The sequence below is a fragment of the Microtus oregoni genome, unplaced genomic scaffold (assembly GCF_018167655.1).
Source record: "Microtus oregoni isolate MIOR12 unplaced genomic scaffold, Mior012 000042F_ref0000377, whole genome shotgun sequence".
Lineage (NCBI taxonomy): Eukaryota > Metazoa > Chordata > Mammalia > Rodentia > Cricetidae > Microtus > Microtus oregoni.
Genome location: NW_024543209.1, coordinates 5,232,215 through 5,247,653, shown reverse-complemented (window position 1 = coordinate 5,247,653; position 15,439 = coordinate 5,232,215). Strand labels below are relative to the sequence as shown.

Genomic DNA, 15,439 nt, shown 5'->3' with positions numbered 1-15,439 from the left:
CATTCCGATGTCCGTTCCCCCTCGTAAGTGGTGGAGTGGGTCCTGATTCCCTTCATAAAGAATTTCTTTGCTTTCTAATGTAGTTACAAGTTTAGATCTGTGACCAAATCATGCCTGTAGCTTTTGCCACCTTTTTGAATTTCATACATGTGTTCTTTATTTTGCTTTCTCCATTCAACATTTCTTGAAAGATTCCCTTGTGTGTTTACTTTTTTTCTGGTTTTTTTTTGAGACAGGGTTTCCCTGTGTAGCTTTAAAACCTGTCCTGGACTTGCTCTGTAGACCAGGCTGGCCTTAAACTCACAGAGATCCGCCTGCCTCTGCCTTCCAAATGCTGGGACTACAGGTGTGTGCCACCACCGCCCAGCTGTGTGTTTACTTCTTACTTTGAAAATGGCCAGATATGAGAAGTGGAAAGGATTTTATGACTATATTCTAATAGTTACTAAACTTTGGTGGTGTGTAATGCTTCCTTTCTGAAGTGGTGTGTGTGTGCATGTATGTGCATGCATTGTGCTGTGTATGCACATACATGTGTGCAGGTGTTTGTACCCCTGTGTGTATATGGAGGCCACTGAGTGCTCTTCTTCAGCCCTTCCCACCTTATTCTCTTGTGACAGAGTGTCTCACTGAACTGATAAGGCTGGCTTCCAACAGCCCTTCTATCTCGATTCCTCACAGCTCTGGGGTCACAGACACTTGTGGGTTTTGTTTGTTTATTTGTTGTTTACTTATTTACATGGATGCTGGCAATTTGAACCCATGTCTTCATGCCTGCTCAGCAAGTACTCTTACCCATGAAGCCGGCTCCCCAGCCCCTTCTGAAGTGTTTTAATATAAATTACAGACCTCTCATCATGCATCTCTGAAACAGTAAGAAATGTATTCCACGTGTATACGGGCCATTTTCAGATATAGCAAAGCTAAGAATAACCTTTAATGAACTTCAGTACCATCCCAGAACTGTATTTGTCTAGTTAGCTCCCAAATGCTTTTCCAGCTGGTTCATTCCACTTTGTGGGTACACTTAAAATCTTTGAAAAACATATTCTTAACTACATAGCTTACAGTTTAGGAGGAAGCTCTGTCCCTTTCCTTTTCACATATGCATACCTGAGGCCTGACAGGGAAGCCCTCTTCCTGTAGCAAAGAGAAAAACAGACCTGTTAATGGCATCATCTGGTCTCATACATTGTCACTCCAGAGGAAATAAATAAATCTAAATTACTGTCAAAAGACATACTCAGTATCTGTTCCAACAAAACCAGAATTGTTAATGGCCAAATGCTCGCTGTATTACGTTGCCCAAAGTTAAAGGAATCTATACCTTTGCATATTGGGGAAAGCCCTGGAGCTGAATGCATTGGTGAGCTCCTAGCTAAGAGCACTCACTGCAGCACAGGGCTCCGCTGACTCAGGCTTCCACAGCAGCAGAAATACATGGAAAGAGATGCTTGACCACTATCATCATTACTAGCTCAGACATGAAGAGTCTGCCCTCCTGTGTGGTCACAGTCATCTCTCCGCACCCATGGACCCAAAGATGACAAAATCTAGTCCCCTCCCTTCAATGGAATACTTTCGTAGACCATGGGGGTCTTGCTGAGCTCTAAACCCCATGATTAGATGACACACGACAGTAACTGCAATGGAAATGCTGTCTGCATTGGGGGTTTTAGGGTATTGCTTAGTGAGTGGTGGCCAGGCAAGCAAAAAGGATCTGTCATGAAAGTAGGGGTGGGTGGGGGCATGTTGGAGAGAATAGTTTCAGTGGTTAGGGAATGGGAGAGAGGAATGGGAGGTGAATACGACTAAAATTTATTATGAATCAAACTGTCAAAGAAAATAGAGAGAGAAAGGGTCTGTGCATGTCCAATACAGACACCATTTTTCTCTGATTCTTTTTTATCTGAGCTTGCATCTGTGGAGTAACTGATATCTAAGTTTACATTCATTTATCGAGTATCTGTGGGCAACACTGTCCTGCAAAGAAGACTTTAGACTGTATGGACGAAGATAATTTAAATCTCACCACAAAAAAAAAATCAGTAAATAAACAGTCTCATCTCTGACCTTGTGGGTTATGAAAAACTGACCCAACTATTACTACTACTACCACCACCACCACTAATAATAATAATAATAATAATAACAATAATACAGTAGTTGGGTCACTACCTTGATAATGTGTTTTCTTCATGTGTCTCTGGCTCCATCCCACCAAACCTGAAATCCCCTAAGAATAACTACAGGAGAGTTCCCATCCAGGCATGGAACTAGTTAAGATTTCAAACAAAGAAGCATTGAGCCCTAGACAATTGGTCCAAAGCCAGTATTATAAGAACAGCCAGAGTATGACTAGCTCTTTACAAAGAAAAAGAGAGAAGAGGGTTGTTCTGCCTGAGTGTGTCTGTAGCTTCTGGTTTAACAAATTTTTCTCAAGGCCAAGGCTAGTTTGTCTGGTATTTAGGGCAGTGATCCAGATAGTTTTATCAGTATGTGAGGACCATCCAAGCCTGGTAGGAAATCCCTAAAAGTGGCTGAGTCACAGAACTGCTGTGACGCCATGTGACAGAAAGAGAGTAAGAGGATGAATGTCTTAGTCACTGTTCTATTGCTTTGAAGAGACACTAAAACCAAAAAGCCCTTATAAAAGAAAGCATTTAATTGGGGGCTTGCTTACAGTTTCAGAGGGTTAGTCCTTTATCATCAGTGCAGGGAGCATGATGACAGACAAGGCTCTGGAGAAGTAGTTGAGATCTTTAATCCTAATCTGCAGTCAGCAGGTAGAGAAAGAATCTAGACATACTGTGGACATTTGAAAACCCAAAGCCTACCCCCCAGTAACACATTTCCTCTAACAGATCATTCCCTCCTAATTTCCTTTTAATCCTTTCAAACAGTTCCACTCCCTGGTGACTAAGAATTCAAATAGATCAGGCTTGGTGTGTGTGTAGGGGGGCGGGGGGGCATTCTTATTCAAACTACTACAATGGATTATTGGATCCCTGCAAGTTGCTCTGGTAAAACTTTGGTAAGGGCTGTAAGATCACACTGACACAGCAGCCACTGAGATCCGTGCTTATTGTGTGACAAGAACGCTTACCCTTCATCTGCTCTATGGAATGGGATTACTAAATGGATTTAGCGTTCTGTTACTGTGACAGAACGCTTGAGAAAGTCAACTGAAAAGCAGGCAAGATTTGTTTTAGATTCAGAGTTTTTCAGTCCATGATTGCTTGCCCATGCAGGACTGTGGCAGTTCAGCATTTTATCACAGGCAATACGTAGTGGCTCAAAATCACCTTTATCATGGCACTTAAGAAACAAATACAAAGGAGTGTTGACACCCCAAAGTCTCCTTCAAAGCTCCACCTCCCAGTCACCCAAATTTCTCCAACTCGGTTCCACTCCCTACAGGTTTTATCACATGCAACATGATCAGTTCGTTGTTCCAGAAGCAAACTGTCAACGTGATCCACCTAGCAGAGAAAAACACTAGGCATGTTCATTCTGAGGACCAGTTGGCCCACGTTGACAAGTAGAAAGGTGTCTTTTTACATAGTGAATGAATGATTCAAGTGAGAGATTATTAGGTGTTGGTGCAGATTATTTTGGACTTGAATGAAATGCCTCATCAAACTATATTATCAGAGAGTGTGAGCCTAGCCGAGCCTGACAACGACCCAGAGATCTTTCTATCAAAAGCAAGGTGCCACAGCCCTACTCAGAATTTGTGAAATCAGAATAGCAGGGGTGAGGCATCTGTCTTCAGCAAAGAGATGTGTCTGATGTCCCAGAGATCATAGGCTCCCACCGAGACTTGGCTTCTTGCCCACTTGTTTCTCATTCTAAATTCTGTTAAGGTGTGTGCATGTGTGTGTGTGTGTGTGTGTGTGTGTGTGTGTGTGTGTAAGTAAGCTGCACACGACTTTGCTCCTCCGTTCTGCCAGTAGTGTGTCACCCCTAAGTAGCTATGCTCCTGAGGGATGTAGAAATGTTCAGTCTGACACGGCCACTGAAATACCCCCACCACCACCCCGTGTTTACCAGAGGTGGGATTGCAGGTGCTGAAGGGACTGCCTTCCCTTCAGAGGCTCCCAGCATGTCTCCCGTGGGCCCTTTGGATCTATTTCCCCTTCACTGGTCCCCATTACGCCCACTCTTCCCATAGGAGAACTCTCTCCTCCTCTCTAGCCCCACCTACCACACATGTGGCTCAGCTGGAGAAGCACCTGGCTTGGGAAAAGTTGGTTCCTCATGTGGCTTCTCCCATATGCGGCTACATAGGGAGGTGGAAGGAGAGGTGAAGCAGAGATCTTCGTGGGTCTTCGTGGACCACCCTAGTACAGGGTACTTTTCCAGAGATAAATATCCAAATGCGTACCTCTATTTAATTTTTACATTGGAAAAACAAGGAGACCCTAGGTGAGGAGTCAGATTGGCAAAATGCCCCGAGATGCCGAAATGCCCAGCCTGTCTGACAGGAGCAGCCATCCTGGGGACATGCCCCTGACCGAGAGGTAGAGCCCCAAACAGAGGCTGAATCCCAGACCCCTTAGCCAATAGTCGTGCGGCTGACGAGATGTTGAAGCTTCTCCACACAGAGGCATCCGCCACTGTAAGTCAGAGTCAGAAGTCATTCATCAGATTCAATAACCAAACCTGCCTCAGAGGTAACTCGAAGAGTATTTTGAAGAGTTAAAACATTACCTGGTGTCATGGGCTTACCATCAGCAAAACGGGCTTCATAGGCTTTCATGAGATAACAGTGTCCATTAACAGATGGATCCTTTGCAGGGAGGAGGACAATGGCTACCGTTCACACCGCCTCTCTTGTCTCTTGCTTGCAGCTCTGGAAAGGAAGATATCAATGAGGCAAAGCAGAGAGGAGCTGATCAAGAGAGGGGTCTTGAAGGAAATCTATGATAAAGGTAAGAGGCTGTCTGTTGTCCGCAGGCCCAACAAGGTGTACATATTCATTTCCGGTTCTGCGTTTTGCTATCCACATCACTTCAGTCGGGATTTGAACATTTAAAACCTGCTGATTCTAGAGGAAGAGAGAATGTAGCAGAGGGCACTAAAAACATCAGTATTGGGTGAGAAGAAAGGGTATGGTGCTACCCAAATCAGCCACAAGCATGAGTGCACACACACACACACACACACACACACACACACACACGTATACATACACACAAAGATGTAGGCCCTGCACCGGGCAAATGTAATAATTGCTCTGTGCTTGTGTGAACTCTGGGGTTTCCCAAAATAAAGATTAAAAAGCCACAACCCAATAGGATTTTCTTAGCACATTTTCTCTCTCTCTCTCTCTCTCTCTCTCTCTCTCTCTCTCTCTCGGAACCTTGTGTTTGGTGCTGTGTACCTCATCTTTTGTCTGCTATATTGTCCCCTTTAAATATGAATGGCGGCAGTGTCGCACGGTAACAGGCCTTTGCTCCTGTTCATTGAGAACTCTGGTCTTTGATGTTGAGCCTGCTTGCATAGATCTCTTTCCCCACTCTCTCAGCTTCCCTTTCTTCAGCTTTCTCTTCCTCCCCTCCCTTTGCTTTCTCTCCCTCAGATGGCACAGTCCTCCAAGGGTTGTACCTGAGAAGCCAGCTGCTTCCAGTCTCCTTCGACTCTTTAGCCGTCTCTGTCAAGTCTGTGTGCTAGTCCAGTTGGTGTTATTGGAGGGGCCAGATCATGAGCTATTTGACTTCCTGGGTTCACCCCAATAATCAAGTGCTCCTATGGCTGGCGTGGGGCAGCCCGTTTGCAATGATTCTTTGTGGGTCTTCTCCAAACCCTTGTGAGTCCCAATGTGTAAAGGCGGCTTATGTTGCTGAGTCCTGGTACAATGCTCTAATTCAGCTGTTTTCTACACTGGGCCCTTACTTCTTGTCTTCGTTTGGGTTACTGATGCTATAATCAAACACCATAACCAAAGCAACTTGAGGAGGAAAGGGTTCATTCTGCTTACACATCCATACCGCTGTTCATCACCTATGGAAGTTAGGACAGGAACCCAAACAGGGCAGGAATCTGGAAAGAGGAGCAGATGCAGAGGCCAAGGAGAGATGCTGTTTACTGGCTTGCTACCTCATGACTTGCTCAGCCTCCTTTCTTATAGAACCCAGGACCACCAGCCAAGGAGAGCATTACCCACAATAGAAACCCCTCCCCCATCAATCACTAATTAATAAAATGGCCTACAGGCTTGCCTATAGCCTGATCTTACGGAGGCATTTTCTCAGTCGAGGTTCCGTCCTCTCAGATGACTTTAGCTCGTGTCACGTTGACATAAAACCATCCAACACACTCCGCTGCAGCATGTCCACCTCATCCATTACCATTACGGGCCTTCTCAGCAGTATGTCTGAAGCATTTAACCATTGCACAGATTGACAGCTTGAAATGCAAGTAGAAAGTAACACACACACCGTACCCCCTGCCCTGGTGACAAGAGACACAGGAAGGAATGTGACAGTATAATCCTTCAAACGAGGCTAAGTACCTGAGCTTCCTAAGGTCCTGAGTCCCTAAGGTGAGGTACATTCTCCATTTCTACCTGGAGGAGGCTAAGCAGCAGAACACATCTCTCTCTCCGGGGGTGGAATCCTTCATCTTGTCACTTTTCTCCAAGGGTCCCCAAACCCTGCCTGGCATTAACCTTCATCAGTACACTTCACCACAAGTTTCTCTCCACATTCACCCCCAGGAGAGGCCGCAGACGCCCGCCTGAGTGCAGGTGTGATCTTGGAGAATGAGTACCTAGTGCTTCAATCCTGTGCTCACAGCCCAAGCTGGTTCCGACGCCGCTAAACAGCTCTTCCCGCCTCCTTCCCTCCTTTTTCTCCTGCAGCCTTCACATGCCCAGAATCTCAGCCCCTGGGAGATAGAGAGAGGAAGATTAGGAGTTCAAGGCCAGCTATGACACATAACTTAATGAAAGTCTACCCTGAACTACATAGCTCCATAAGGCCCTATCTCAATAATAATAGTAATAAGCAACACTTGGGAGGAAGAGGCAGCGGCAGGGGCATCTATGCAAGTCTAAGGCCAGTCAGGACTCCATAACAAGATCCTGACTTACCCATACCCCTCTGAAACACTTCTAATTCCACACCCAGCTACCTTCGTGACTTCAGTTAACTTTATTAACTCAATGTGCCTCTATTCTTTTAATTTCAAAGTGTGGATAAGATTGTTGTGGTACCGACTGCATGAGATAATATGAATCATGACCGTGGTAAATACACAAATCCTCAAGAAACATTAATATGTTCTCATCACCATCTCCCATCGCCATATCTTACATTGTTTCAAGCCCTTTCTACTCTCAGAGCTGATGATGATCATGTGACCCTTTTCCCAGTGAGACACAGCACACATGTGTTTGCTCACCCAGATTGGGAACCCCCTACAGACAAGAGTCACTCCGAGTCTAACTTAGTGAGCCCGTGAGCTTTTTGGAGTTCCTTGTAGGAGTGTGGGTGAGGGGTTACTTCCAGGAGCAGGGATGACTCAAAGGTATCACTGAAGAGCCCAGCCTAGCGTGGGTGATGACTCACAACATCTGTATCTCCCGAGCTATCTAGACAACCTTCAGGCAGCTGGACAGACAGTTCAGAGACCTCTTCCGGGTCAGTCTCACCACGCGTCAGTTTCCTACTCTTTCCTTAATCTAGAGGTGTTTACTGCTTCCGTAGCCTTGAGGAGGTGGCCCTGTGAATGTTGTAGGCTTCGTCTTTACCAGACGTGTGAAGTGTGTTTACCCCCTGAGTCTCTTGAATGTCCTCTGACCGAAATGCTTTTGAGGTGCTGTGGTTGCACAAAGCCTCCCAGAGTTCCTGTTAGTTTTGCGTGAGTGATAGATGATCTTAGCGGTCAGAGGCCATTCGAATATTGTACCCAGTTCACGCAGCCTGGGATGTGCAGAATAGAAACCACCCTGGTAACGTGATTCTGTGACTCCCTGGATTTCCTGACCCTTTGTGACTTGTGTCATATAGAATGAGCGTGTCTCTTCCATAAATGTGCTTCTCGTGAGAAGGAAGGAGACAGAAAGAAGGAAAGGGAAAGAGATGAGAAAGAAAAAAGGAAGGGAAGGGAAGAGAGGGGGAGGACAGGGGCGGGAAAGGGGAGGAACTGTGAGAGAGAATCCAGCTCTCTGCTTCTGAAAGCCCTGACATCCCGCCTGCATTGTCAGCCGGGCCTGCCCCTTACCTGTGGCAGCCTACCTTGACATAATTGAGGCCTTGACAGCTCACTCAGAAGGTTCTGTCGTCCCTGGAGACAAAGGATCCCACGTGGGAGGGAAACCCAGAGGATGGGTCTGCTTCTGAGAAAGACTAGGACGGATGAGTGGCCCCATGAGTAACGTAGCTCTCCAGAAAGTTCTAGAATTTCAGATAACATTCCTCAGCAAATAAAAATAAAGCATGTCAGGGTGTAAGCTTGGGGATTTTGCTGTTTTGTTGTCCTTATTCAGATGATAGTTCTTTATGTTGCAGTGACCTCCAACCCTAAAATTATTTCATTGCTACTTCAAAACTGTGATTTTGTTACTGTTATGAATTGCAATGTGAATATCTGGTATGCAGGATGTTTGAAATGCGACCCCTTTGGGGGTCGCGTCCCACAGATTGAGAACCACTGCACTGGCAGGAGCTGTTACACGCACAACGGGAGCTCTCAAGATGGATGATTCCCCACCACCCCCTCCTGCCTGTAGCCTGATATTTAACATAAAGGTCATCATCCTCTCAAAATAGAAATAAAAATTTTTCTCCATATTAGAGGAGACAAATGTTGGCTGTGGCCTTCCAAAATCCCCTTATTTATCTGGCCCCAGGTGCGTGGACTTTTAAAGTCTTTTAACATCTACGGGAAATGCTTTTCACAACCTTTACCAGACACTGCGGTTTGTCCCATTTTAGCTTCTCTGATGCCGTGCCTACAAATGGCACCTATGGGGAGCTGTGATCTGTAGTAACTGTGTGGAAATGAGGATACAGTATTTGCTTCCAGTAACCACAGCAGAAAGCTAAGTGCAGCGGCTCAGAACTTCTTACAATAAATTCGTTCACACTTGTTCATTGGGGTCATCTAAGTAAAAATCCACCTATTAACATGTTCCAGGTATTCGGTTGACATGTTTGAGGAGTGGTTTACATGATGAAGAGGACAAAGAGATATTGTAATTAAATATTCCTTTGATTTGGGGCTGGAGAGGTGGGAGGAAGACTCTAAGCTGGCTGGGCGGTGGTGACGCATGCCTTTAATCCCAGCACTCAGGGAGGCAGAGACAGGGAGATCTCTGTGAGTTCAAGGCCAGCCTCGTCCACAGTGCTAGTTCCAGGACAGCCAGGGCTGTTACACAGAAAAACCCTGAGTTAAAAAAAAAAAAACACAAAAAAATACCAACCAACAAAAACAAAACAACAACAACAATAACAACAAAGAAAAGACACTGCGCAGCTCTTCCAGAAGACCTGCGTTTGGGTCCAGCATCCATGTGTTCACAAGTGCCTTAACTGATTTACCCTGAATAACCATGACCTCTTCTGACCTCTGCAGGCACCTGTACCCCATGTGACAGACACACACACACCACCACCACCACCACCACCCCACACACATATGAATAAGTAAGTAAATATCTTCTTAGACAACACCAAATTCTCAGAAAAAGGAAGAAAGAAAAGCACTGCCCAAGCCAGAAGAATGAATGAATTAGTGCTATCCCTGAGTATAAGTTAGCAAAGAGTGGACTTTTGTTCATCATGGGTTGGTTGAGCACGTTGCCATGTTGCAGGCATTGTTCTTTTTTAAATTTGTGTGTGTGTGTGTTTTTTTGTCCAGACAGGGTTTCTTTCTGTAACCCTGGCTGTCCTGGAACTTTCTCTATAAACCAGGCTGGCCTTGAACTCACGGAGATCAGCCTGCCTGCCTCTGCCTCCCAAGTGCTGGTATAAAAGGCGTGTGACACCGTGCTGAGTATGCAGGCATTACTCTAAGAAGCAGAAGTGCTAGTAAGAAGGGCAGGCTCCCTGGCTAACCCAGCTCACAGCCCTGACAGTAGACACAGACAACTTGGTAGGTATAGTGGGGGAAGTAACTGACTTCCACGCAGCATGTGGAACTATTACTCCATAGGCCAGGAGACTCTTATAAGGCACCTTGCAAGGGAGAGTGGTTGGGAGTGCTAAAAGATGGGCAGAGGTTTTCCTAGAGACGATGGAAAGAGTTGACGGTGTCCAGAGATGAAGGCTCAGCACCATTGGAAGCACCAATGAGAAATGAAGTAAGCATGAACATCCTCCTATCTTCCCTGTAAGGAGTCAGGCAGGTCACGTGGGCTGGAGCACTCTGCCCTTTCCATGTCTGTTTCTTCCCATAAGGGCATTTGCAGAGCTTTAGGAGAGCATTTCAGCCCATCAGAGTCATGGCCTCACCTGATTCATTCTGCAGGAGAGGATGACTAGGAGATAGTCCAAGACATGAATCAGGGAAACCAGCCAGTCATAGTCACTGGGATTCAGAGAACATGATAGTGGGCGACAGGAATGAAAGTCATAGGCATAAGGGTGACGTTGGGCTAGAAAGTTATACAAGAGATGAAGTCAGAAGAACTCTTGAACCATTTAGAGTTGGGAGTGTGAAGGGAGAAGAGTAAAGGGGCTCAAGTAACCAGGTGGAAAGATACGGGAACCATTTACGGAGCTAGGAACCCAGAGAAGTAAATTTCAAACATACAATATCGTGGTGATTAATCACTTCATGGATCGAGATATTCAGTTGACTGACAGACACTAAAGCTACAGAGGGAGGTCTGGGCTAGATATGGTTTGGAATTCCTAGATGTACACTCATGATTACTTATGTCTATCACTGCTGTGATGAAATACTTGGCAAAATCCATTTCAGAAAACATTTATTTTGGTTCATGGCTTGAGGTTACAAACCATCATGGTGGGGACATGCCAGCAAGGGTGGCTGTGGTGGCAGGAACATGGCGCCTGGTCGCATTGTGTCTGCAGTCAGGAAGCAGAGAAAGATGAATACTGCCACGCATCTGGCTTTCTCCTTTTCTCTTTTTTTCTTCATTCTGAAACCCTGGTTTGTGGATTGGTGCCACCATTCAGGATGAGTCATCCCTGCCCAGTTAAACATCCCTGGAAACATTTGCATAAGTCTACACAGAGGTGTGTCTCCCAGGTAATTCTAAATCCAGTCGAGCTGATGGTGATGATTAACCATCACAGTTGGAGTCCAGCGGGAACAGGGATGGTAGTTTCCTGAGAGAAAACAAATGAAGACCTTGATATAAAAAAAAAAAAAAAACCAAGGACCTTCAATATGTAATGTTCCAGTGGTCAAAAGTAATCTGAGAGTAAGGAGAAACTTCCTAGGATGAGAAGGTGCCAAAGAATTAAAAAGCAAACCAGAAATGGGCAGCATTGTGAAGACATGACAGGAGACTGTGGTTTACTTGGGAATGGGGTGATGTTCCAAAATGTCAATGCATGAGAGGAAGAGAAAGATCAGAAAGGGTTCTTTCAATTATTTTACGCTATATAGTCATAGCTGTGTTTCAGCTACCTGTGAAGCCAATATGCAGTCGGCAGGGTGTAAGTGAGGATGCTCTGGCTTCAGGCAACAAAAAAAATTAGACTCATAAAGTCTAACACAGTAAACAAAATGGAACTTTCTCAAGGCATTAGATATTACAAGTTTGTCCTTTAGAATGTCTCAGGTGCCTTGAGCAAGGCTTAGAGTTTGTCATTGTTCGCTTGATATTTAATGCCTGTGTGAATGAATGAGTATTGTGTGATAGTCTATGGTGTGGCCATGCCAGTATTGGTTAATCTGTCAGTGACGTGGCCTAGTTAAGAGATACCATCTTCGTGCGATGCAAGTCCTTGTGATGACACGCTGGCTGCAATGGCTCTAGCACCACGGTTCCCAGAGGAATAGCCAAGGGCTGTATTCTCTCTCTAAAAACAAGAAAGTCTTGCCCACAGATTCTTTAAAATTACCCTAGAATTTGTAGACCTAACTACTAGACAGGAACTGGCCTCTAATGTGGGTTCTCGTGAGAAGACCCACTTGATACCAGCCTTTCCACTTCCTGTCTGCACTCCTCCTGTGAGCTCAGGGCAGTGAGGCTCCTTGGGCTAGGCAGATAACATGTCCATCAATAAGCTCCCCTGCCTTCTGATACCTCATCTCTCCACCACTACTGACCTTCACTGACATTAGTGGTATCATGGAGAACAAAACATTTGAAGGCTATTTGCTTTTTTTTAAAGAATGAATGAATAAATGGATGTATGGGAAAGAACAAATAAAGAATGAAAGAGAGAGGGAGGGAGGAAGAAAGGAAGGAAGGATTAGAGAAAGAGAGAAAGTTGCCTGCAACCTAGAAAAGTTTTACTGATACCATATTTCTAAGACTTGTGTATAGTTAGACAAGTCAGTGGGATATTTAGCTTTTGTCCCACAAGCACCAGCAGTCACATAGGAGACACAATCCTTGGGCTCTGGTCCTGCTTTTCCTTTTATGTATAGAGAAGATACAGAACACTTTTTTCATCTCCTTGAACTGTGCTTTTAGCTGACTGTCATCTCAGAATTCCCAACTATACCAGTCTTTGGCATCATTTCTGCATTCAATCCCCACTTGCAATTTCTGGTCCTTAGCCTGCTCCATTGAAGGCATTCTGCCACCAGCTAGGTGCTCTCCTTATGTCCCTGGTAGTGCAATAGAATGATGAACCATTAAATTCTCTTCTGGGCCTTACTTGCGTGTAGTTGTTAGGGGATTAAGGAACCATGCAATTTGGGCTATCCTCACACACCTAAAGTAGAAGCTAACAGCTATGAGCTATGAGTTCCACCATGAACCTTGTCCTGCTCTTCATCCCCCTTTAAGGTGCTGTTGATTCCCAGTTTCTCTTCACAACCACCTCACCAGCACACCCAAGAACTGAGGTCCTATTTTAAGGCTCCAGGAATTCCCCAAAGGCTTTGTCAACTCATATCATACAGTCTTGTGTTGCTCCTCCATCAGGCACCAACCTCCACCATCACACAAAGCACATTATCTTCCCAGAGATCATTTCTCCTCATCATGGAAAAAGAACAGACTACTCACTACTACTTAAGTAGCTACGGCAGAAGGATCATGACTTGAAAGTCTCCCGGGTTTCCTAGTGAGCCCCTGCCTGTGATTAATTAATGGATTAATTAGAGGAAAATAAGAGTTTTAAGTTTTTAGATGCATAAGCATCAAATGACAGCAATTCATTAACGGGTAGTCTTTCTGTGCTCCATGCTTTAAGTTGTGTGAACGCTCAGTAGCACCCCATTTCATTTAATCAGACAAATTGAAGGAAATGCTTCTTCCAAAGCTGACAAGCGCCAGGGAGCCCTTGCCACTTCTGTGGTTTAAAGCTTTAATCCATCAGTGACATCCCTGGGTGACTTGTTTCTTATCAGCTGTTGGTTTTCCCTGGCTACAAAGCAACTGATGTCTTTGAGGATGATGATTTCGAAGGTGATGGCATTAGCAAACTCTTACAAAGCTATGTATTTTGTTATTAAAATGACACCTTTGTGGGCTGCAGAACGGTGGCTCTGGGCTGGGGAGCTGGCACGGTGGATAAAGTTCTTGCCATGCAAGTATGAAGACCAAACTGCAGATCTCCGGAACCCACATAAAAGCTGAGCAGGGCAGGTGGGTGTAGCAGCTGAATATAACCCCAGCACTCAGAAGGGAGAGAAATGAGCTCCAGGAGGCCTGGGGCAAGCTGGCTAGTAAGCTAGCTATAGGGGCAAGCTCTAGGTTCAGCTAGAGACCCTGCTTCAGCAAATAAAGAGAAGTCAAGAAAGACACCTGGCATCAATTTTGGGTCTCTACATGAATATACATGCCTGTGCGCATGCGCGCGCGCGCGCGCGCACGCGCGCACGCACACACACACACACACACACACACACACACGTACTCATATACACATGTATTCCATACACATACAAAAAGAGAAAGATGAGTATGTCTGTCCTCTTATTGTGTGAGGGATTTTCTAGTATAGTAGCAAAAGTGCATTAATTTCAGAAAAAATAAAAAATAAAAGACTGAGCGTTGCAGCTCACTGACATGAGCCCCTGTGATGAGGACTGAGCCCATAGCTGGTGCCTTTCCCACAGAAATCACCATTCAACTCCTCATTAGCCACTTGATAAGATGCCCTTTGTAGTCAAAAAGTATCTCTGGGAAGCTGAAATGAGAACCCAGAAAAGCTCAACAGTAGCTCTGTCCCTGAGGGGAAAAGTAGTTGACAGTTTCTTACACGTCTTTGCAATGATAATTACTCGCTTGAACATAGCTGGGAGTCATCATTTTGTTTTATTTTAATTAAACCTCTTAATGATCATCAGCAAATTAGAATCTGTTTGCATTGTCATGTGAGTGTAAATGCTAACACATATGTGTCACCAATGAGGAAATCTTCCAAAGATTTCCAGTCTAAAATTGTCACATAACAGTTGATACTATTTTCATTCAATGGATGGATGGATGGATGGATGGATAGATGGAGGATTGTAAGCATGAAGATAAATGACAGACAGATGAATAGATAGATAGATAGATAGATAGATAGATAGATAGATAGACAAATGGATGATGGGAAAAGAGGGAAAAGAGGTGTTGAGGGAAAAGGAAGAGAACAAAGAGAATAGATAGGAGACCAGACGAAAGGGAGGAGAGGAAAAAGAAGGGGAAAGGAGGAGCAGAGCGAGAAGAAGAGGGGAGGGCTGATGAGGAGAGAGAAGGAACATGAAGACAGAGCTGGCACATAGAAAATATCTGCAATGCTATTTGAAGGGCTCTTATTATTGCCATCATAAATAAAATGTCCAATATAGTACTTGGCATTGGAGATGCAGAAATATTCACTCCTTGCTTCCTGCCCATCTTTCTGCTGTGCTCAGAGGGTTTTTATAAAAGGAACAAAAAGCTCTAGATCTACACTAAAACTTTATTGGATTTTTTTACATAAAATTAAAACTTTATCTATAGTAAGCCAGAAATCTATCTATTTACTTCCCAGTCCTTGTTTTCTACCCAGAGTGAAAACCTAGATGTAAAATGCCTGACTGTTTAGTTCATCTGTTCTAAATTTGACTAATTCGCAGGTATTAGGGGACTTCTTGCATCTCCCAGCACCCCATTCAATGAAGATCTGGAAGTTTAGTATTATCTAATGCAGTCAGTTCATTTGTTTAAAGGGGACAAAAATTGAGGTCCCCAAAAGTCAAGTAACTTGTTGTAAGCTAGTAATGGCAAAGACGGCACAGGCTTCCCCTTGCTCTGGAACCATGCTCTTTCTAATCTACCTGCCTCTTCTCTCCCCCCCCCCCAATGTCT

General features: G+C 44.8%; 1 protein-coding gene across 9 annotated transcripts in view; it reads left to right on the top strand.

Annotated features, from left to right (window-relative positions):
- The window catches only part of Phactr1 (phosphatase and actin regulator 1), a 422,199-nt gene that overhangs the window by 327,376 nt on the left and 79,384 nt on the right, over positions 1-15,439 (top strand). For all 9 annotated transcript variants that reach the window (XM_041632673.1, XM_041632675.1, XM_041632676.1 and 6 more), the window contains one exon: positions 4,854-4,934. In XM_041632673.1, the coding sequence (XP_041488607.1) occupies positions 4,854-4,934 (81 nt within the window). The remainder of the gene's footprint in view (positions 1-4,853; positions 4,935-15,439) is intronic.